General features: G+C 39.3%; 3 protein-coding genes across 3 annotated transcripts; 1 reads left to right on the top strand and 2 right to left on the bottom strand.

Moving 5' to 3' along the window:
- Positions 1 to 971: 971 nt before the first annotated feature.
- Positions 972 to 4,856, bottom strand: LOC117265690 (protein rapunzel-like). Its single transcript, XM_078171426.1, has 3 exons — positions 4,713 to 4,856; positions 2,381 to 2,877; positions 972 to 2,260 (listed from the first exon to the last, which is right to left on the bottom strand). The coding sequence occupies exons 2-3, from the start codon at positions 2,872 to 2,874 to the stop codon at positions 1,570 to 1,572; spliced, it is 1,185 nt and encodes a 394-aa protein (XP_078027552.1). The 5' UTR covers positions 2,875 to 2,877; positions 4,713 to 4,856; the 3' UTR covers positions 972 to 1,569.
- Positions 4,857 to 4,874: 18 nt separating this feature from the next.
- LOC117265692 (uncharacterized) lies at positions 4,875 to 19,083 on the top strand. Its single transcript, XM_078171428.1, has 5 exons — positions 4,875 to 4,968; positions 5,074 to 5,187; positions 5,767 to 5,886; positions 15,655 to 15,722; positions 16,540 to 19,083. The coding sequence occupies exons 1-4, from the start codon at positions 4,875 to 4,877 to the stop codon at positions 15,693 to 15,695; spliced, it is 369 nt and encodes a 122-aa protein (XP_078027554.1). The 3' UTR covers positions 15,696 to 15,722; positions 16,540 to 19,083.
- On the bottom strand, positions 8,930 to 14,285 carry rpz (rapunzel). The gene is made up of 2 exons (XM_033640329.2): positions 14,195 to 14,285; positions 8,930 to 11,799 (listed from the first exon to the last, which is right to left on the bottom strand). The coding sequence occupies exon 2, from the start codon at positions 11,747 to 11,749 to the stop codon at positions 11,066 to 11,068; it is 684 nt and encodes a 227-aa protein (XP_033496220.2). The 5' UTR covers positions 11,750 to 11,799; positions 14,195 to 14,285; the 3' UTR covers positions 8,930 to 11,065.
- Positions 19,084 to 23,724: the final 4,641 nt, after the last annotated feature.

Here is a 23,724-nt window from a genome sequence, read left to right as displayed (position 1 = left end):
TACGTCGCAGCCTGACGTGCACCTACCCAGAAATGTGACTACACGTTGCAGGGATGCAGACCTCCTGTCTGCATTTGTAAGCTGAAACCATTTCCCTCAGTGGAAACGAAGCTTTTATTTACTTTAATTTCACAGATAAGAAACAATAAACTGTGAAGACAATAAAGCCTCCACAAAAATAGCATTACATAGCATACTGGCTTCATATGAGCAGAGGAAATCTCCGCCCATCGCTAGGCTAACTTATACAATGTAAAATGCCATAGGCTTGTGCTAATAATGTTAGCATGTTGTATTTGTTTGGAAAACTTGTTTAGTGTAAGACAGTTGTTTTGTCAGTGAACCTTGTGAGTTGTAATGGAGCCAAATTTTGTAACATTACCTTTGTTAAATGTTGCTGTTGTCCCTGGATTTATATGAGTAGAGGAAAAGTCTGCTAGCCTCTAGGCTAATTTATACAATGTAAAATGCCATAGGCTTGTGCTAAAAACATTAGCGTGTTGTATTTGTGGGGAAAATGTGTCCAGATAAAGACAAGTGCTTGTCTGTGAATGCTGCGAGTTACAGTATAGTGAAGCTGATTTGTGTACTTGTGTTTGAAATTGTCTCTATTAAGCCATGTTTAATGTGTGTTTAATGTGTGTTTTTTCTTTCTACAAGTACAATGTGTTGTTTAAGATCAAACCAGTGGTGTCCAACCTTTAAGGCTTGTGACCTATTGCAGATAAACAATGTTATAGGGGCTCTGCGACATGTTCTAGATGTTTACAAGTTGTTAGCAACGACCAAAGAGATTTCAAAGATGGTTTCATTCAAGAGTGATCACCTGGCAAGATAGCAGCGTTTTCAAATGCAGCGGCTTTGCACTCCCTGTATCGATGCTTTCTACTACTTTCTTTCTATGCTGTGACTTCCTCAGAGAGGCACGACCTCTGGGTTTGGAAACACTAGACTAAAACTAACTTTGTAAATTTATTTTTATATTTTGTTTGCTGATATTACTGCTGTATTTTTTACTTAAATAGGATTTTGAAGGCAGGACGTTTACTTGTAATGGACCTAACCCTTACAATGTTCTACCTTTACTGAAGTAAATGATAATACTTCTTCGTCTTCACTGACTGTACTGTACTTCTTAACTGTAAGTAAAAGTTGTGAGTTATTATGCATTTAGTTACAGAAGCTCATCCCAAAAAGAGTGAACTAGAGTGAACAAATACTGCTGAAAAATACTGATAAATAGGACAATACTGAGCACAAGGGATCTGTGGTGCTCCAAATTCAGTCAGTGATTCAGTGCAATAAAGGTGAAATGACTTGAAAACGTGACTAAGAAACAGGTTTAATGTGGTTACATCTGGTCGTTCAGTATCGTCACTGACATCTATCCTGTGCATCAGATCGGTGCATCCCCAGTTTCTAAGATTCATTATTTTAATTTAAGTTAAACTTACATGCTGATAATCTCAGCTCACTCTTGCAGACGGACAAGCTGCACAAATCTACAGTATCTCAGTTTAAACACACCCCTCTGCTGTCAAATCCTAGACTCTTAAACACGTGTCAGCTTTACTCTGAGTGCACACACACTGCAACATTCTTGTGTCTCTCCCAGTAGTGACAGTCTTCCGGAAAGCTCCACGCAGCTGCGGACTGCTTGTGGCGACTGACAGCGTGAACCACAAACCCGCACAGCTGCTTCTCCAACACCTCCACCACTGCCGGGGCGTTTCCTTTCTTCCCCTGGTTCTCCATCACCTGCTGGATGCAGTCACGGGGCACCGGCTGCGGTTTGCTGCTGTACGACACCACCAGGTTGATGTTGTTCACCTGGAGCACCTCGAACCAGTTCTGTCCCGCCACATGGTGAAAGTGCTCCCCTGCTCGCCAGTTCCGGTAGGTGCTCCCTGAATGGTTGATTAGCCGCACAGACCAGCTGACCCAGTCATACTTTTTCACCAAGAACTCAAGAAGCTGCTGAGTCGTGTCTTGCAGGTTCTCTTCTCCCTTTTCATGCAGGAGGCGCTGGGCATCTAATTTAGCCTGCTCTGGGAAGGCAGCGATACAAGACTCGATGGTTGTCTTCATCCTGGACTCGACTTCTTCAATTTTGCTGCTCCACTCCTGGATTTTGTCGTCTTCTTCCTCTTGGCCCTGGGTTAAGGCACAGTGGCCCAGCAGAGCAATCAAGCCCAAACAGAAGAGCTCCTTCATGCGTACACAGAAATCTTCAAGGAGTCGACGGTTCCTTGCAACATACCTGCACAACAGAGGAACCATTTACGTATAAATAATTAATCTGGTGCTCCAGTACAGAGAAACCTGCAGTGATGCATATCAGAACATGAGAGCACATGAGAGATGAAGTATATCAGTTTACCTTTCCACCACCTCTAAAACCGACTCTCCAAAGCTGTTTGCTCCCATCAGAGCATCATACAGCACAAACAGGTTCTTCTCTCCTCCAGTTTTGGCAAAGTGCTCCACAAAAAGTCTGGTCTTCACCTCCTTGAACTGCTGCTTCGCCTCCAAGATGTCCACGTATTTCCGAAACTGGTTCCTTATGTTCTCCTCTACTGAGAAGTACTGGGAATCCAGTCGCCCCTTCTTGATCTCACAGTCAATGTCTTCCAGTTGGGAGGAGAGGACATCCAGTTTGTTCCTCACTGTCAGGAACTGCTCTTTGACGTAGAAGACCTCTTTGCTGTGGACATTGTCTAAGGCCAGACGGAGAACTGGAGCGGCTGCCTCACAGATGGGGAAGAGCTCGCCCACGGCGCTCGCCAACACCTCGGCCCCCTTTTCAAACATGTCCATCACTGCCTCGATGGCCTCCTTCTTCTGGGCCACGACCCTCTCCAATGAACTGGTCATGTTCTGAGACAGAAAGACAAAATCTGGCGTCAGATATAAATACAAGAAGAAGTGCGGAACAAAATTAATCAAAGTCTTTATTTTGTTGAAGTATTCGCGAAATATAGATGATCCATGACCTTCACCTGGTTGAGGAAGGACTGGACATTAACATCTACAACAGTTGTTCTGAAACCTTTTTGGCTTGTTCATTCATTCATTTTCCATAACTGCTTATCCTGTTGGGGGTCGTTGGGGGGCTGGAGCCTATCCCAGCTGACATTGGACAAGAGGCAGGGTTCACCCTGGACAGGTCACCAGACTATCACAGGGCTGACACATAGAGACAGACAACCATTCACACTCACATTCACACCTACGGACAATTTAGAGTCACCAATTAACCTGCATGTCTTTGGACTGTGGGAGGAAGCTGGAGCACCTGGAGTAAACCCACACTGACACAGGGATTGGGAGCCACCAATCTAGAACATTATGTTATTTGTTTTTAAAATAATGAAGTCTATGTCAACCCACTATTCTATTGTACCCACTGCTGAGTGGCCACTTTGTGCTAACACATATTAATAAATGCTCATTTAGAACTGTTAGTAACGTTGATAGACTGTTTTGGGTCTCTCTTTTTTTTTTGAAAACAGTTGTGAATATCATACACCATTTCTGCCAGCTGATGCCCGTAATTCCTACAAACTGGACATTTAAGCTTATAGAATAGACTGGTGAACAGTAATTTGATTATTTCAGAGCTAAAATAATCAGTCAGTCAATCAACAGATCTGCAGCAAGTTTGATAGTTGAATACCTGTTAGTTATTTTCCAAGAAAAAAATCTAAAAAGCCCTGCCTGCTGTTTCTCCAGTGTGAGGATTTACTGGGTTTCTTTGTCCTATGAGATAATAAACTAAATATAAATGCATTCAGGAGAAATGGTCGGATGAAACACAACACATAAGAAGCAGACATTTGGCTTAAAAAACAGTATTCTCAATATGTTGACCATTTTCTAATATTTCATAGATAAAACCATTGATCAAGAAAATAACTGGCAAATTAATCAGTAATGAAAACCTTAAATGGCAACCAAGGGATACTTCTAGCAACAACAAAAAATACATGACGAGTTCAAAATCTCTGTTTTTGTTCTCTCAAAAGATAAATATTAAGGTAAATAATGATGTCAGGCTCAAAATCAGGATTAAAAAAGAGTCTTCACCTTGACCCTGTCAGCTTTGACATGATTACATCCAGAAAAACATTCCCACTCAGTGAGATGCAGGTAATGATGTCATGTAAACAAAATGGGGGCCGGAGATTACTTGGGAAGAGAAAATGACACACATGCCCTTGGGTGTGCACATGACTCATTTCATAACAGAGCACACCAAGGCCGAACCGTGCTTAAAAATCCCCTTTCATCCTCGCTTGCAACCTGACATCCATAAATCACCTGCTGTCTGTTCAGATGTTTGTCTGATGCTGCGTCACCAAACTCCTCCACAAATGAGCGTCTATGTTAATTTTGTTTATTCGAATGTGGAAATGCTGTTTTCTATATATTTATACTGAAGAAGGGCAAAAAGCAAACACCGAATAATTATTAACCAAATAGATAAACAACATATGAGCGAAATAATATCATTTAAATGACAAAAGGTTTGTCATGTGTCCAAACTGCACCATATTTAACTGTCATGCGCACCCAAAAGATGCGCAACGGCAGGCATTTTTACGCACAAATCCCCTGAGAGCCTCGGACACACCTTACAGCATATTTACCCCTCCTGATGGAAGATAAGGACATTCATCACATTCTTGTAATAACAGCTGTTTTTTCTGTACCTGAATGAAATGTCTCTGCTGCTCCTTCACGCCTGATGAGCTCCAGCAGCTGCTGACAAGTTTTTTTTTTCCTTCAAGTTGGAGAAAATTCCCACGATTCTCTCATTCACCGCGGAGCTGAGGAGGGGTCCAAAAACAGGATCCAGAGAGGAGGAAGAAGAAATGCGCACTAGATATCTGCAAAGGAGAGAGAGAGAGATAGAGAGAGAGAGAGATAATGAGGGAGAAGGAAAGACAGACAGACAGACTGCGAGTGGTCGGTTCCATTTTCTTCTTCATGTCACCATGAAAGGACGATTCAGTCTCTTCTCCGCAACACGCAGTTGAATTTGAACATTTGTTTGCTGTGTATTATTTGCAGCATATTTTCGACGGATTTCTTCCTCAGATGTTTTTTGCGCACTTGGCGCAAATGTCTCCTCATCACCATTTTGCGCTTCAGCTGCTGCTGAATGTTACAGGATCCAGACCCGAGGTAAGACGACCAGAAAACTATTAGTCTTTTGTCTTTTCAGTGTTTGAATATGATAAATTCATGTAATGATTTTTATTTTGACCAAAATCGCGTCTCAAATCATAAATGGATGTGTTGTAGACGCACATATGTGCTGTGAAATACACCCCGCACGCTTAGATTTGAAATAAGATTAACATTTTGTATTATTTATGGAGATATTGATATTTATGGAGCGTATTTGTCAACCACACAGTGTCTAAATATAACTACAGATGTGCGTCACCTCTCTCCACTCATATTTAAATATATCAGGTTAAAACATGCTTTTAAAATCAAAATGAACACCGAATTGTTGTTTATTTTATTAGTCTAAAGGACTTTAAAATGATCAAATTTAACCTGACATCCACCTCATCTGCGCGCACACGACGCGCCCTGTGAGCGCCCAACATGAACCTCCCTCACAATAAAAAAAATCATTACGCAAATCGTTTTTTTTTTTCCCGAAACCATGAAGCGCTTCTCAACATATGTGAAGATTTCTCTTTGTTTCATGCCCAATACTTTTATCTGAATTTCTCAATTGATTTTCCCCAGGTGGAAATGGATTCTCCGAGACGAGCTCATCATGTCACGGAGAGAAAAACGAGCTCCATCACATGATAGACGACGTGCGTCGGCGGCTCAAAGACATTCATCGCTCAGTCTGCAGAGCAGGTAAGAACCTTCAAATCTTTGTCTCTCAGTAATCTGCATTTCAAACGCCTGCATTGCACATTTTCCTGTTTCGGTTCCCCAACTCTGAGCTTTGAGTCAAACCTGTTCAGCTGGAAAATGATGCATGAGGGCCATACCAGAGGAATTAACCGAGGCCCTGTGCCCATTTTACTTCACCTCAGGTAAATTCTTTTGCCTTCCTTTGATCATCTTATAAATCATTTGGATTAGTTTCTAGCACGTAGCACATCTGTTTGGTTCTTTAAAGGAAGTATTGGCTTTAATAGCTCTGCAGCTTGGAGACGCAGATGTGATGCTTCAGTCTTGTGGGCCCCCGGGGAGCTCTGTGAGAACAGGTGTAATGGTGAAGCAAGTGAAGTACTAACGCCCTCTTGCGTACAAATCAGTGAACTGCACCTTTACGTACCATCACGGGCCTCCTAATACACTCCGTGGATATTTACTATGTCTTAAATTAAACGCAAATTATCTGCTTTTTCAACGACACCAAAAAGGCTTAATTTTGGCCAAATATAATGATGTACAAGACCCGTAGAATATTTCAGTTTGATGGATGATGCAGTCGTACAAAAACATATTGTTTTTTGTGTTTGAATATGTTACAGTTTAAGTATTAAACACATTAAAATAAGTGTTGGAACAAACAGAAACTAAATCATTATGACCCAAGCCAGAATCTAATATTTCAGATTAAGATGCTTCCAACACAAATATTCTCCTGTAAATGTGTGGAAGCAGATTTGCTCTGATATTATGGAATCAAGTCTCTAAATAGTCAAATAAAAACATTTTATTAAGAGTGAGCAAAAATAATATGAAGGAAGTAGGGAAGAGGATCGAGGGTTGAGGGTCGTAAGATTTGGGAAGAGGGTTGAGTGATGGAGGGGTGAGGGTCGTAGTAAAGGGAAGGAGGGAAGAGGATCGAGGGATGTGGGATGAAGAGATGAGGGTCAAGGGATTTGGCATAAGGGTTTAGGGATGGGGGTGAGGGTCAAAGGAAGTAGGGAAGAGGATTGAGGGATGAAGGATGAAGAGATGAGGGTCAAGGGATTTGAGATGAAAGTTGAGCAATGGAGGGGTGAGGGTCATAGTAGAGGGAAGTAGGGAAGAGGATCGAAGGATGAAGGATGAAGAGATGAGGGTCAAGGGATTTGGCATAAGGGTTGAGGTATGGGGGGGTGAGGGTCGAAGGAAGTAGGGAAGAGGATCGAGGGATGAAGAGATGAGGGTCAAGGGATTTGAGATGAAAGTTGAGCGATGGAGGGGTGAGGGTCATAGAGGGAAGTAGGGAAGAGAATCTAGGGAAGTGGGATGAAGGGATAAGGGTCGAGGGATTTGGGCGGAGGGTTGACGGATATGGGATGAGGGTCGAGAAGTAGGGGAGGGGATAGAGGGATCAGGGTCGAAGGATTGAGGGTCGTGGGATTTGGGATGAGGGTTGAGGGAAGTAGGGAAGATGATGAGGGTTGAAGGGATGAAGGTAGAAGGGATGAGGGTCCTGGGATGGAGGGATGAGGGGATGTAGGTGGGGTGATAGGAGAAATGAGAGTCGCAGACAGGTGGAGAGTGGAATCTGATGGCGGTCTGGTGTCGACTGAAGGGAGGAGGGCGCAATGGAACCAGGGAACCAGGGAAGTTGAGACAGAGTGGGGGAGTCATCTCTTCGCCTGCTCTACTATGAGTAGAGCCCCCTGGTGGATCCTGTATTCTGTATAGGGAGAGAGAAAAGGGAGAGATGACAGCCAAAAGAAAAACAAAGAAAAGGGGTTTCGGGGGGAGCAATGTGAGAACAGAGCCACAGGGGATTAAAACAGAAAACAGGTGTGCTTAAATACTTTTGGTGCGGAAATGGATAAGATTGAGGCGTGGTCTTTGTTCCCAACAAAGGGAGGGACAGGAGTCTATATGGGACAGTCCTTTGATTCCTTTCACACAAAACTGTTGCTCAACAAAGATGGGAAATACAATCAAACTGTTTTTTGAACCAGTATGGATATTACTCCGAATAACATATCGATTATGTGTTACGTTATGACACTTGTTTCATGGCAACCGGCAAATTGACACAACACCACTTTCTCCTGTTAAAACAATATTCATAGCATGGATTCATTTTTGCGAAAAACACTTTTGATTCTTATGATTGGTGGATCCTTATTGACTAAAGGAATATAAATAACTTAACGGGTAATCGAGGAATGGACAGATATTCTGACTTTATGACAGCTTCAGAGGCAGGGAGTCACCTCCTGTTTTTTAGTCATGGTGATACATCTGAATGACTGACAATCTTCTCTGGTGCTCATGGTTTCAGTAAAATGAAATCAACTAAGCTAATGAGCAAATGACAAAATTAAATATTTATATTTGCATGTATGATCTAAACCGCTAACTAATGCTAGCTCAAGTGGGTAGTCAACAATCTGGTTTTATACATCCCATTAACTTCTATTTTAAAAAATAAACTGCTTGGCAAAATGTGTAGCTACAATCGGCTAGTAAAAGGGACTGGGCGTTTAATTAGCACGAGGCTTTTAATTTAAGTTTTATGGTAACTTTTTTTCTCCCAGTACTTGGAGTGTTATGTGGCACTTGCTTTGCGTTTTCAAGATTTATTAGAATTGTTGTACCGCTAAATATATTACATGACCACCCAAACATTACTTCCATATGCAGTAGGACACATCAGAAGGTTGTTGTTTGTCCTGTTTCCTATGAGCACCTGACCAAATGTTTTGATCTCCGTTTGAGGATACAGAGCAACCAGACATCTCTTTTTCCCATATGCAATAGTACAATCTCATCATTGGCATGTATCTGCTGCTACAAAGCTTTCCATGAGATTTTTTAACATGGCTGCAGAGATTTACATTTGCAATTCAGCCACAACAGCATTAGACAGGTCGGACACTAACGCCTGGCTCTCAGCCTGCGCTCCACTTCATCCCAGAGATGTTGGATATAGTTGAAGTCAGGGCTCAGCGCAGGCCAGCTGAGATGTTAAATAAGTGACGACTCCATATCAGTGTTATTCACTCATGTTTATTTATAGTGGCACATATACAACCAGACATCAAAGATTCATAACAAAAAAGGCAACATATTCACATATATGGCATTTCAAGAAAGCCTTTAGGAGGTTCATATAATATTCCTCCACATCAACAGCATTTTAACATTATTTATGTTGCCTGTACTGAATCTGTTGTAACAATAGGAGATATGGCACAGTGCCACAGAACAATAAACCAGTTCAGGACAGAACTATGTGTTGAAAAGATGAGAGTAAAACCGGCTAGACCTGTGTGATATATGACAAAAATATAAAAACTGATAAATTGGAAATCCATTAATGACAATCAGATATTGTTTAGTGATGTTTAATCTATTTTTGACTTTGCTGATGCAGCGATCCAAACCCACCTGACACTACTGACACCAATAGTTTGCTTTAACAAACAAACAAACAAAAAAAGGAGACAAACATTTACAAACAATATCTTAACCACACATTTAAAATCTAAACTGTAGCGTATGAACCGTTCAAAACATAATGCCTTACACAAAATATACTTAAATGATTAAGACAAAAACCCTTAAAAGAAAAAATAATACAAAACTATTGGCACATTTAGGCACTGTTGGTCAGATGAGGGAGAATATGAGAAGAGACAAAACGTCTATTTTGATGCTGAGGCTTAACTGTAAAATAAAAAAAAAAATCCTCAAACAATGGATATTAAATGTTTTACAGGCTCTAAATGGCCGTACACCAAAAAAACCCACTGATAGCTTTACCTATATATTACAAACATACTTGGAGCACCTCCTGCACATGCAATAGAAAATAAGAGTGGCAGAATTGCACAAGTCAAGAGTGGAAAGATTCATCCAGTGACATTATGGCTTTGTCTGACACCACATTAAGAAAGTCAACTTGTGTAGAAACATATAAACAGTGTTGAAATGGAAGCACATATCGCAATTTTTAAATTTGTCCAACTTATATTTAGTGTATCCTCCGATGGTCAAGTGTCTCACCACATGTAGTGTTACAACAAATCAGATTATGTTTGGACTGTCAGTGTTTTTGATTCTCGTATTGCAAAAGAAAAATAAAGACCTCGATACAGCAGCCTCAGAAATTAGTGTGAAAGGACATTAAATGTAGTGCTCGACAGCAACAAGTAGTGTATCATGGACTCCATGCATGAGGAACGTACAATATCTGTGGCATATATTCTGTTAATCTGCACAATGTGCACATGGCAGTATGATCATGAGTAGTATATGATTGCAACTATATGGTTTTATGTCTGTTACATTCATAGCTCTTTGGGATTCTTTGTTTTTGCTTTTTTATAATATAGAATATACTTAAAGCATAACTCTCTCTGTTTGGCAAGCAACGTCTGTCTTATAGCAGTTATTATGTAATAGAACAACGTAAGAAATAACATATAGTCCTGTGTGATTGTAATGAAGTAACATGAGGCCCTCTAGTGGAGTTAGACTGGTATGACAGGAGCATGTGTACAGCTACCTCTAATGTTGAGGTTTTATTCAGGCGTGTTTCCTGTTCCATCCAACTGATTTACTTGTAGTGTAATACATTTAATCTCAAGTGCTTCAAGTGCTAATGGGTGGGACATATGCAACATCACACACTGAATCTTAAAGCCAGATTTATAGATGTGAGGGATGTTTTGCGTTATATATAGCATGCGTATCACCCAAAATTTGACTTTCAGAGTAGATTTGTGATAATTGTAACGATCCCACGGCTGATTTATCTCAAAGTGTTCAGTATCAGTTGAAACTCCTGCAGTTTTATCCCGATTTGAAGAATTTTCCTGTGAATTTGAGCCAATTGTGGTGTGAAGCCGAGGCTAAATATTGTGTGATAATTTAGTTGTCTTCACTTCAGCCTGGACAGAACATACTGAACATGTCTATAACTCAAAGACTGAAGTTTGGACCAACAGTGTTTTGAAAAGAATGAGACATATTGTCGCTCATTGTCACAGGGGTTTCAAGCAGTAGATGTTTACAAAGTGCTTATAGGGAGAGAAAAGGCAAAGAGGAGAGTTACAGAGGGAATCTGGACTATGAAGGATAAGCAGCTGAGAAAACAAAAGCTCTTCTTCAGGCTTATTCTTCATTTGCACCTGCGAAGAGCCTCCTGCATCTTCTCTTGGACCTTCTCCATCTTCTCAGCCCACTCCTCACTCAGACTCTCCTCGTCGTCTCCGATGACGGCAGCGTAGCCCATGAGGGCGATGAGGCCGATGCAGAACAGGTAGGTGAGGCGTGTGCAGAGTCGCTCCATGGTGCGGCGGTCGCCCTGCGAGTGCTTCAGGTACACCTCCAGGATGGGTCTGCTGAAGAGCTTCGGTGTGCCCACCACGCCGTCGTAGAGCGTGTGCAAGTTCTGGTCTCCCAAGTCATTGGAGTAGCTCTCCTCGAAGTCCTCCTTCTTGCGCTCGCGGTGCTCCGGCCGCGCCTCCACCATCTCCATGAACTTTCTGAACTGGTTCTTCAGATTCTCCTCCACGCGACAGTACTGGCCGTCCAGCGTTTCTTTCTTGATCTGCACCAGCGTGTTGCGATTCATCTGAGAGAGCTCGTCCAGCGCGCGGTGGACCGAGCCGAACTCGCGCTTCAGGGTGCGGATGTCCTCGTCATCGATGTGGTGCAGCACCACCCGGATCAAGGAACCGGCCACGCCAAAAATGGGGTTGACTACGGCTGCTGCTGAAGAGATGGTGGACACACACTGGAGCACTTTGACCAGGCCCTGCTTCAGCTTGGCCCGGTCCTCGATGATCTCCTCGTCCATCATGATGTCCAGGCGGTGCAGATGTTGAGGTCACTGTGTGCAGATGTGGACGTCTGTGACAGGAAAAGATCACAGTTTACTATAACTGATGGTATTTAGTCTGCACACAATTTACACATGACACTCAGTTTACTCATCTCAAGAAGTACTGCTCAGTCTCTCCATGATGTTGCAACAGTAAACACAAAGTCAGCCAGTTCCCTGAATTCTGAACAACTTTGCAATTTTGTCCAATCACCACAACTTTACCACAGATTTTACTATTTAAAACAGGTTAATGTCATTTTATTGTACAGCTGCATGCAGCGTATTGATTCACTTAGCCCTTCTCTTTATGTCTTTGTTTATCATGAGACTACTGCTCATGCTCTGAGACGGGAGCTCTGCATGTCAAACAGAGCCAACCACACAGTGACAGGGCTAACAGTTAGCATCACACAGGTAACATTGTGAGATTAACAGCTCGGTATTAGATGTTAAATGCTGCTGAGGGTCTGCTGATAAAGCATTAAAATATGATGAGTAGGGATGAGGTCATGTTGTGGGGTTTTAGCTTGTGCTAATTAGGCAGAGGGAGCAGGAGGAGAACAGCCCACAGAGATGGACTGTGAGCATTTCGTCAAATGGCAGCAACAGCTGATTGTCAGTGATCAGCTGATGCTCATCAGGATGCCTGTGTTACAAACTGTGGATGTGGTGTTTGAAAGAAGCGAGTATTTTTAAGGAACTGAGGATCTCATGAAAGATACAGTTGGGTTGCAGTATGGGAAATGTAGGATCCAGAGGTTTTGAAGCTTTGAAGCTTTGAAGGCCAAACCAAGGACTATAAATCAGGATGTCTTTGCCTCAGTTGCTCCAATTTAGATATTTAAAAAAATCTTTTTTAAAATCTGTTTCTCACAAGTCCCATATGCAGTAGGGGTGGGAATCACCGGAGGATCCACAATACGATATTATCACGATACTTAAGTCAGGATACAATATTATTGCGATTTAAATATGATCTAATATGCGATACGCTAAGTATTGCAATTAAATCTATTGCAGTTTATTACCTTTTTTCAACTGCAAATTATGTCCACAGAGGAATACTTTATCAACATCTGCAGCAAAATGTATCTAGTGGACTGAAATAACAATTGATTATATTATTCTACCAGACTACCTAAAGTTTGATTTGAATTTGTCATATTAGTAATTGATATAAAAAAATGAGAGGCAGTGTGTGACGATATGATATTGCCACACAAAAATATCGTGATACTATACTGTATCAATTTTCCCCCCACCCCTAATATGCAGTAGCGATTTAAGGGGGGCAGACTCAGACTCAGACCTATAACCAATAAATTATTGAATATATTAACAATTTGACAGAGCATTTCTGTTAACTGACAAAGTATTTGTAGCACTGGTTTCATGACCTGGAAACTCACACACCAATTGCATGAGTTTAATCGTCTGATGTGATGCTACTCAGCCAATTAGATCCACATTCCAATAGTGCTGCGACTGGAGTTAGCAACACACACACACACACACACACACACACACACACACACACACGGGAGAAATGAGACGTCAGATAAAAGCTATTTCACATAGCGTGTTCTAAAGCGGTGGTTCCCAACTGGTGGGTTGCGGTCAGAAAGTTGATCTGAATATACTGCAAGTGATTCGCAAATGTGTCAAGTTTGTAAAAAAACACACTTTATTTTTAAGTAAAGCAAATTTCTGGCACAGAGCTTTTATTTTGAAGTGCCATTTTCTGCCGTAGAGTGAGTGACTAACGGACAGCTACTTAACAGAGACAGCAAACTAGCTCAACGACATGGTCAAACACAAGTATGATGCTGAATGTGTTTAACTGTGTGGACCTCGAAAGAATGACTAAGGTGAAATCTGGACCCTGTGGCTGGACGAGTTGGGAACCACTGGTCTAAAGAGTGGAAAAATAGACAGCAAAAACAAAGTTTATCCCCCTTTAGAGAATTAACAAATAACCTACTGGCTATATGTGAGTGCAAAACTAAAACTCTAGAGTACCTTTAAAAAAAAAAAAAACGTGCATCATTTTACCGTAGAAGCTGACAAACAAATAGGCTGTGAGAAGGATGTCTGCATGAGCTTCTACATGAATCTGCAGTTACTATATTTGAATAATAAAACATGTTTTGATAAATGAAACAACTAGTTTTATTAATTTATATTGGAATTTACAGCAGTATTACTCCACTGATGCTCCCAAATCCTCGACCATTTCCATTATCAGCTTCATAACAAAGAATAATATAGTAAATAGACACTTTTTAGGGGTCTGTATTACAATTACTGATTATTTCGGTTCATTTCAGCCTGTAATGTTTTCTGACACATGGCAGCTTCTCAGAATATCCCAGCATGATACATCTGCTGTTAAACTGTTGGAGGAGAGTTGTAGCTTCTTACATCAAATGTCTCCTCCTCAGGCTCACACAGGAACCTTATACTGGAGTTGTAACAGCGAGAACAGCGACTCTGGTCCTGATCAGGATGATTCCTGAAACAAAAGACAAACAGAGATTTAGTCACAAGATTTGATTCTTTCCAACACAGAAGCTGCAGAGCACTGACAACCAGGAAGTGGACAGATTTCTGTCTCTTGCTGGCTGCAGCATTCAGCAGTGAAGGAGTTAACAGCCTCTCTACGTCCGTGTCACACAGCTTCTCTCAGCACTCGAGCCTTTCAGCACCAGGCTGCTCTCTGTGTGTTTCTATGGACGGAGCTGATAGCTCCTCAGCAGCAGCAGCAGCGAGCTAAATGGGGGACGGCATGTTGAGATGCTAGCAGCAGCTAATGGGTGTGACAGAGAGCTGCAGTACACTGGGAAAACAAACATGCAACGGCTGACTGAGCTGTAAGACTTGTTTTTTACATAACAGCAGCAACTATACATGAATATGACATGATTTTAGGATGAATCAGAGGCCGAGTTTAGGTGTTTAAAGTGAAATGTGTGAGCTGCTGGAGGCTACAAGAGGGAGCAGGAGAAGCTCTGTGACACCTGATACTTGTGTTTTCAAAGCAGGATTGTTCAGGGGTGTTGTCCTGTAAACACAAGCATTATATGGGACAGTGACATCAGCCACAGAGCTGCTTCAAGTAGCCTGTTATCTTCCTCTTCACCTCAGTAAATCAGCTATGGCTCGGCACGCAGGCTCTGGTACTGCAGCCACATACCACTGTGAGATTACTACATAGTCACAGAGATAATGAAAACACTGGTGTTGTGCCAACACTGGGGACCCACACAGCTGATGACCACAAGACTGTACGTGTTCAAACAGGCCCTCACACACACACACACACACTGTCATTTAAACAGGCTGCTGTGTGTTTCTGTTTCGTTCTCGTCCCTTTTTAAGATACCCATGTCCACCAGAGGGGGCAGTAATTTACCAATAATAACACAAAAACACATAATATCCACCCTCTGGTTTCAGCACCATCACTGTGGACTGAAAGCAGTGCCTCAGGAGCAGGATTTAACCCTTTAGCTCCCACTTAGCTGCAAATGGTGTGTTTAAATGCACAAATTCAACAGAAATATGAGCAAATATTTGACTTTATTTAAATACCGGTGAAACCTGCACTTGAAAAATGTTGTAAAATGAAATCAAATCTCCATAAAAGGCTTCTTGCATCCAACTGTTGCTACATTTTATGATTTTGTGCATCACATCTTCTCAGGATTTGAGCTGAAATTCACCTGCTCTGCCCGTAAAGCTCCACTTTTTTGCTTTTTCCTCTTACGACGGCCGATAAAAAGAGTTCTCTGCTTCAAAGTTGGTGCTTGAAAGCTTCTAAATGATCCACAATTTGCATTTATGTGTGTTACATTTCTGTTATTGTGTCCTTGTTTTCGCAGATGACGTTCTACAACAGGAAACCCTTCACGTGTCAGCGTGAAACAGCAAACTGCAAGAGGAGATGCAGGTAATGAAAGGGTTAATTGCAGTTTTTTCATACAGATGACCTCTCTGGAACAATGTCACCATAAAATATAAGATTTCTTTTTCATTACTAGACAATCTGAGCTATATTTATCACAAATTGAATGGTTCTGATGACCCGGACAGCTTCACTGCAGCTGCTTTTTAATCAGTGATAGAAAATTAACCCTTCGTGCAATTAAAATTATCTTTAAATTGACTCTTAAAAGTGAAATGCGGGTCTTAATGAGTAAGTTTGATAAATTTGTGCCATTTTTTAATTAATCAAAAGACAATCAAGGACTAATATATTATCATATTGGTTTTATTTATTAATAAATGCTAATTAAGGGGCAATTAGTGAGCTTTATTACAGCTGTCAATGGGTTAACCAATCACTGCTCTGTGGCAGCATGGCCTTTTAAAGACAGCACAACATTTTGACATGTCAGAAAGTCTCAGCTGAAGTTTGTGGCTCAGTGACTCAGCTTCTGCATTACTGCTCCGCTACTCAGAAACTATAAGAAAATCTAAAGCTTTAGTCACTGCTGGGAAGAAACATTTGTCTGTGTGTTGGCTGTAAACAAAACAGCTGTGTGTGTCTAATCAGGAAGTGACAGGCTGCTCTCACCTGTCTCTCTGCTGTGGAGTGGCCATCTTGAATGTTTTCTATGATAGCAGCCATGCTAGGCTAATCCACATATACACATTATGTTATATTTAAATTATTCCTAAAGTGGATTATTCACATTTTCATGACCTATGTGAACAATTTCCCGCCTCTTCTTCATGTTACATGACAGTGTGCTCCCTGTTCACAGCTCACAGCCTGTGTGGTAGATGGGACACTCTTCTAAGGAAGTCAACACCCCTGAAGCTGCTTGAGCTCAAACAATAACTACACTAATGAAGAATAACATACAACAATCAAGTATCTTCCGGTGTTTTTGTGTCTTGTGAGTATTAAAACAAGCTTAACATCCCCTCTCCCAACAGCTCAGGGCCAGTCAGCTGCCTCCCAGCCCAGCTATGGCTCCCCCTAGCCGTGCCTCCATATTTCCTTGTTAATGCACACCATAGTGCCCTGACCCTCCCTGTTCTAATACACAGCAAAGACACCAAAATACACCTGAAAACCTGACTTTCTCTCTCTAAATATGGAGTTTATAGTCTCCAACCACCTCCCAGCCAACATTGGGCACCATTGGCCAAAGCAGAAGAGAGGATTTCTTACCTTTTGAGAGTGGCTGTGACTAAACCTCCCTCTCCAAAGTCCCAACCTCGACAGCCTCCTTCTTCTTCCCAGCAATCCCTGCAAAAAAGGACACTTCCATGTATGTTAACTATGTAGGGGTGATCAAATTGGTCTAAAGTAATTTTAAAGAGCCCAGAAGGCCCCCAAAACACCAAAATGGCCCTTTTGGCCCCAAATACATTAAAGCTCCAAATTACCATTTTAAAATGGCATGTCAATGGCATTAAACAGTAAAGCCCACTCCTCACATACACCATGTCCCACCCCTATGGTTTGAACTTATTCTGGTCCATTCAGCAGTCATACAGTTGATACTGAAGAACAATTGTCAGTCAGTGCGCAGCTGAACTCTGAGGCGCTTTTTGCTGCCTTTTGTGCGTTTGCCAAGCCCTGGAGCATCTCTGGGAGGCTACAAATAGCCCATTGGTGGTATTTATGAGTCAAAGAGACCCTTTTCTTGTGGACTGGACCAAAAAAACTGGAAGGGAAATATTTACATGTGCTAGAATCCAGCCAGGCAAAGAGAGCGCTATGGATCCAAATGGACCTCTCCAAAAGTGCGCAGGTGTTTCCAAAGGCAAAACGAGCTCTTTAAAGGCTCCAGGAGAAAAAAAGAGAAGTTTATCCTGCTTAAAAGGTAATTATAATAATAATTCTGCTCACATTTGACCGATTGTACTCAAAAATTAAAAGCTGGATTCAAATATTGTCGAATTTAAAGACCATTTAAATGTAAAGTGCATCGAGAAAAATGGACCAAATGGCGCAGCTGGCACTTTAGACCGTAAAGTAAATAATATCACGTGTTTAAAGATATTATTTGCTTAATTATATTTGTGTGAATATTGACAGCACTATGGCACAGCTCACAAATTGGAATTATTGTCTGTCTGCCCAACAGCAGGCGAAAACCTGAGCTTAAACGCACCTATTCAGTGCGCCAAGTAGCCACGGTCTGGTCCTTTATCCAGGGATGAATAAGCAACAATTTAATCCTGTAGCAAAAAATAAATAAATAAATATATAGGCTGTACATACGAACATCCATGCAGACAAATCCAATGGATTCTTAGACGGAGGAGTGACTGCGCCGGCGGTTGAAGCTGTTTTCCCCAAACAAACCCCTATGCAAATTATACTGGCAGCTGCCTGCAAAGCGTTAAAGACCAGTCCTGTTCCCCTTAAAGCCTGGCTGGTGCCTGTGATGTTTACGTCGTATATTACAACAGCACATAGGCACAAATATGATGGGCGTTTGCCTCCGTGCGTGTCCAGACCTGATCCTACAGCAGGTTAAAGACCCCGCATCCCCTCACTGAGACACCAAGCCTCAGGCAGCAGCAGCGGTAGCAGCAGCAGCACAAGAGAAGCCCTGTCCTCCCTGCGGTTTGTAGTGGAAGAAAAAACAGCAACAAAAAGGCGAGTGTTCGTCAGAAATAATCAAGCCTCCGTTATCTGCTCAGAAACAACCGTCCCCATCAGCGCTCAGACTGTACTGTTGGTAAAAGCAGGTGCATGTAGCCCGTCAGCACCAAAGCACAGCCGGAGCTGCAGCCGGACGCACGCCTGTCCTCATTGTGCATTTGTCGCAGCAGCTGTCAAACAGATCCTGTTTCAGACTGATGTCACAGTGTGATGAATACTCACAGGCTCTATATGATGCCCTGCTGGAATAACCACACTTGTGCAACATCAGCTGTGCGTCGGTTGGCGGTCAAAATGCGTAATATTTAGGCTGCAGGGTGACAAACAGCTTCTGTTGCAAGACGGTCTTGTGTTTTTTTTAGCTGGGGGGCAGGAGGAGCGAGCTGGTGACGGTTTGAAAGCCGCATTAATGATGCCTGGAGGCAGTGAGTATAAACACAACTGTGAGTACAAATCAACCGAAGTGTATCCACCACTCCCTGTTTTTATCCTCAATGTGTTATATTCATCATTTTCTATGCTCTGGAGGACACAGCTCTTTTACTGTAAGTCTATTTATTTGGATATAAGACTGTATTTCAGCATACAGGCTCACTCTATTGTCTAATGTGACACTAAACAAGCCCATTGTACATGTCTGATTTTATTCAATGTGTGAATATTTTAAATAAATAAATGAAAATAAGTAGATATGGTGTTTGTCTTTTATTGTGTAGAATTTACAGAAAGAACTCCATTTGTGTTTCCTTTTCCTTTTTAAAAAAATATTTTCAAATGCACGAATGGAAACCTGACACGTTTTTTGAAACTGCTCCTACACTGTAATTTGAGCATCTGTTAATGAAAACAAATCTTCAAAAACTCAAATACTTACCTACCTGCTAATTAAAAGAAGAAAAAAGGATAATTACAGGTTAAATTGCAATTAAAGATAAATTGTGATAGTAACTAAGAGAGACAATTTTAGACAAACATGCTAAGACATACAACACAAAGACAATCCCAAAATTGTAAAATGTATCTTTATTATTTAACATGTTCCAAAATAGAACAAAAATTACATGCTAAGTTTTGGCAGGTACAATTTGAGTTAGTAAAATGTCATCTGTTATTATTTACAGGAAATGTTGAGCTCTTAATTTGACTATTACAGATGCTTTGGTTGCAACTACACACATTGTTCTATAGGGGGCGTTGGATTGTGAGTTGCCGTGACAGGAGTATTATAGTGCAGTAGTTCTGTATGCCTCAGAATACATGTATTTTTAGTTTTAAAAGACATGCAATGCGGTGTACTGGAGAAGGTTTGGATAAGGATAAAGAATAAAAACTGTCAGATATTAATACAAAATTAATGTTGTTCTCAGGGTTAGTTGCATAATTCAACAATGACTGATTTAAAACATGACTGAGATTTGAGATAAATCTCAACATCAGCACAAATACACCAGAAAAAATAACAAACAGCCACATAGTCCAGTGTTTTACATTACATGAAACAAAGAAACAAACCTTTAATTACACAGAACAGAAAAACTCATCAGCTACACCTGAACATCATTCCTGAAACCTAAAAAAATTATGCCATAAACATAAACATGTCCTAAAAAACCTTTAAAAAAGTCGAAAGTAAAAAAAAACAAAAAAACAAAACAAAACAAAAAAAAAAAACGAAATAATATGCCACAAAAATGTCATATAAAAAGTAATAGTCAATTTGCTTTTGGTATACTATGTAAATAAAGTAACAAAAATGTAATGTAATACATTGTGTCATAAAAATGTCATAGTTGTAATATAGTATGCCTTCAAAATATCATAAAAGATGTCATGTGCATAGTGGTATACTATTCATAAAAATACATTTAAAGTCATAAAAAAGTTTCAGTATTGTATGTCAATAAAGTCACAAAAAAGGAATAAAAAATGTCATAGTACAGCGTTCCATGAAATGTTATAGTCATACTATAGTACGCCATCAAAATTATAAAAAATGTCATGGTGTATTATGTCAACAAAGTCAAAAAATGTTGTGTTATAGTATGCCATTAAAAGAAAACTATAAAACTATAAAAGGGACAGTGTGTTTATAGTCAAGAAAAAGTCAAGGATAATAGGCCATTTGTTATCAAAATTATAAAAAATGTCGTAATACATTATGTTAAAAAAAAGCAACACAAATGTGACAGTATAGTATGCTATTAAATCATTATAGTGTCTCATTGAAATAAGCCATTAATAGAATAATTAAAATTTCATTGTATAGTATGTCAAAAAAATCATTTAATGTCATAGTATAGTATGCCATTGAAAAAAATGTAAAATTCCATCATATACTATGTCATCAAAATTACAGAAAATGTCATAGTATATTATGTCAAAAAAGTGATAAAAATGTCATTGTTTATTGTGTCAAAAAGTCATTGTTCATTTTGCTTGAAGAAATTAAAAATATAACAGTATAGCATATTAAAAAGTCACAAAAACGTCATTTTATGTGTAAAAGTCGCAGAAATGTCACTGTATAATATACCATTAACAAATCATTAAAAATATCATGAAATGATACACTACTGACAAGAACATTAAAATGTCATAGTATAGTCTTCCATTAAAAAATAACGTAACATTTCACCTTATAGTATGTCCTCAAAATTATAGAAAATGTCATAGTCCAGTATGTCAAAAAGTAATTAAAAAAATCATATGCCATTAAAATTATTTGAATGTCATAGTTCAGTTCCTAATTAAAAAATGCATTGAAATGTCATGTACTATGAAATGTCATAGTATGCCATCAACATGATAGAAAATGTCATAGTATAGTATGGCACAAATAAAATCATACAAATGTTGTCACAGTATAATATGCCAATAAAAATCTAAAAATGTCATCATTGAGTATGTCACAAAAATGTTAGACAACTTCAAAGGATATCATGTCAAAAAAGTCATTAAAATGTCATATGTAAATATGTCAAACAAGACTAACAAAAATCTGCATTCCATTAAAATGTAAAAATATACAGATATATGAATAGTAAAGTATGGCATCTAAAACTGCAAAAAAAGTGTTAGAAGAGGATAATAAATGAATCATTAAAAGAAATCCTAGTATGGTATGGCGTCCAAAACTGCATAAAAACGTCATAGTAAAGTATGTCGTCCAAAACTGTATGAAAAAATAATAGTATAGTCTGGTGTCCAAATCTGCATAAAAAAGTCATAGTATAGTATGTCGTCCAAATCTGCATTAAAAACGTCATAGTATAGTGTGTCACCCAAAACTGCATAAAAAAGTCATAGTATAGTATTGCATCCAAATCTGCATAAAAAAGTCATAGTATAGTATGTCGTCCAAATCTGCATTAAAAACGTCATAGTATAGTGTGTCATCCAAAACTGCATAAAAAAAGTCATAGTATAGTATGTCGTCCAAAACTGCATAAAAAAGTCATAGAATAGTATGGCGTACAAAACTGCATAAAAAAAGTCATAGTATAGTATGCCGTCCAAATCTGCATAAAAAAGTCATAGTATAGTATGCTGTCCAAAACTGCATAAAAAAGTCATACTATAGTATGTTGTTCAAAACTGCGTAAAAAAGTCATAGTATAGTATGGCATCCAAAACTTCATAAAAAAGTCATAGTATAGTATTTCGTCCAAATCTGCATAAAAAAGTCATAGGGTAGTATGTTGTCCAAATCTGCATAAAAAAGTCATAGTATAGTATGCCGTCCAAAACTGCATAAAAAAGTCATACTATAGTATGTTGTTCAAAACTGCATAAAAACGTCATACTATAGTATGTCATTCAAAACTGCATAAAAAAAGTCATAGTATAGTATGGCGTTCAAAACTTCATAAAAAAGTCATAGTATAGTATTTCGTCCAAATCTGCATTAAAAACGTCATAGTATAGTGTGTCATCCAAAACTGCATAAAAAAGTCATAGTATAGTCTGGTGTCCAAATCTGCATAAAAAAGTCATAGTATAGTATGTCGTCCAAAACTGCATAAAAAAGTCATAGAATAGTATGTTGTCCAAAACTGCATAAAAAAGTCATAGTATAGTGTGTCATCCAAAACTGCATAAAAAAGTCATAGTATAGTATTGCGTCCAAATCTGCATAAAAAAGTCATAGTATAGTATGTCGTCCAAAACTGCATAAAAAAGTCATAGTATAGTGTGTCATCCAAAACTGCATAAAAAAGTCATACTATAGTATGTTGTCCAAAACTGCATAAAAAAGTCATAGTATAGTGTGTCATCCAAAACTGCATAAAAAAGTCATACTATAGTATTGCGTCCAAATCGGCATAAAAAAGTCATAGTATAGTATGGCGTTCAAAATTGCATAAAAAAACTTATAGTATAGTATGGCGTTCAAAACTTCATAAAAAAGTCATAGTATAGTATGGCGTCCAAATCGGCATAAAAAAGTCATTGTATAGTATGCCGTTCAAAACTGCATAAAAAAGTCATAGTATAGTATGTCGTCCAAAACTGCATAAAAAAAGTCATAGTATAGTATGGCGTCCAAAACTGCATAAAAAAGTCATAGTATAGTATATCGATCAAAATTGCATAAAAAAGTCATACTATAGTATGTCGATCAAAATCGCATAAAAAAGTCATAGTATAGTATGGCATCCAAATCTGCATAAAAAAGTCATAGTAAAGTATGGCGTCCAAAACTGCATAAAAAAGTCATAGTATAGTATGGCATCCAAATCTGCATAAAAAAGTCATAGTATAGTATGGCGTTCAAAACTTCATAAAAAAGTCATAGTATAGTATGGCGTCCAAATCTGCATAAAAAAGTCATAGTATAGTATGGCGTCCAAAACTTCATAAAAAAGTCATAGTATAGTATGTCGTTCAAAACTTCATAAAAAAGTCATAGTATAGTATGCCGTTCAAAACTGCATAAAAAAAGTCATAGTATGGCGTCCAAAACTGCATAAAAAAGTCATAGTATAGTATAGCGTCCAAATCTGCATAAAAAAGTCATAGTATAGTATGGTGTCCAAATCTACATAAAAAAGTCATAGTATAGTATGTCGTTCAAAACTGCATAAAAAAAGTCATAGTATAGTATGGCGTCCAAAATTGCATAAAAAAAAAGTCATTGTATAGTATGCCGTCCAAATCTACATAAAAAAGTCATAGTATAGTATGGCGTCCAAAACTGCATAAAAAAGTCATTGTATAATATGCCGTCCAAATCTACATAAAAAAGTCATTCTATAGTATGCCGTCCAAATCTACATAAAAAATCATAGTATAGTATGGCGTCCAAAACTGCATAAAAAAGTCATAG

This window comes from Epinephelus lanceolatus, chromosome 10, assembly GCF_041903045.1.
Source record: "Epinephelus lanceolatus isolate andai-2023 chromosome 10, ASM4190304v1, whole genome shotgun sequence".
NCBI classification, from domain to species: domain Eukaryota; kingdom Metazoa; phylum Chordata; class Actinopteri; order Perciformes; family Serranidae; genus Epinephelus; species Epinephelus lanceolatus.
Note: the sequence above shows the minus strand (reverse complement) of the source record. Positions and strands in the feature narration are given on the sequence as shown.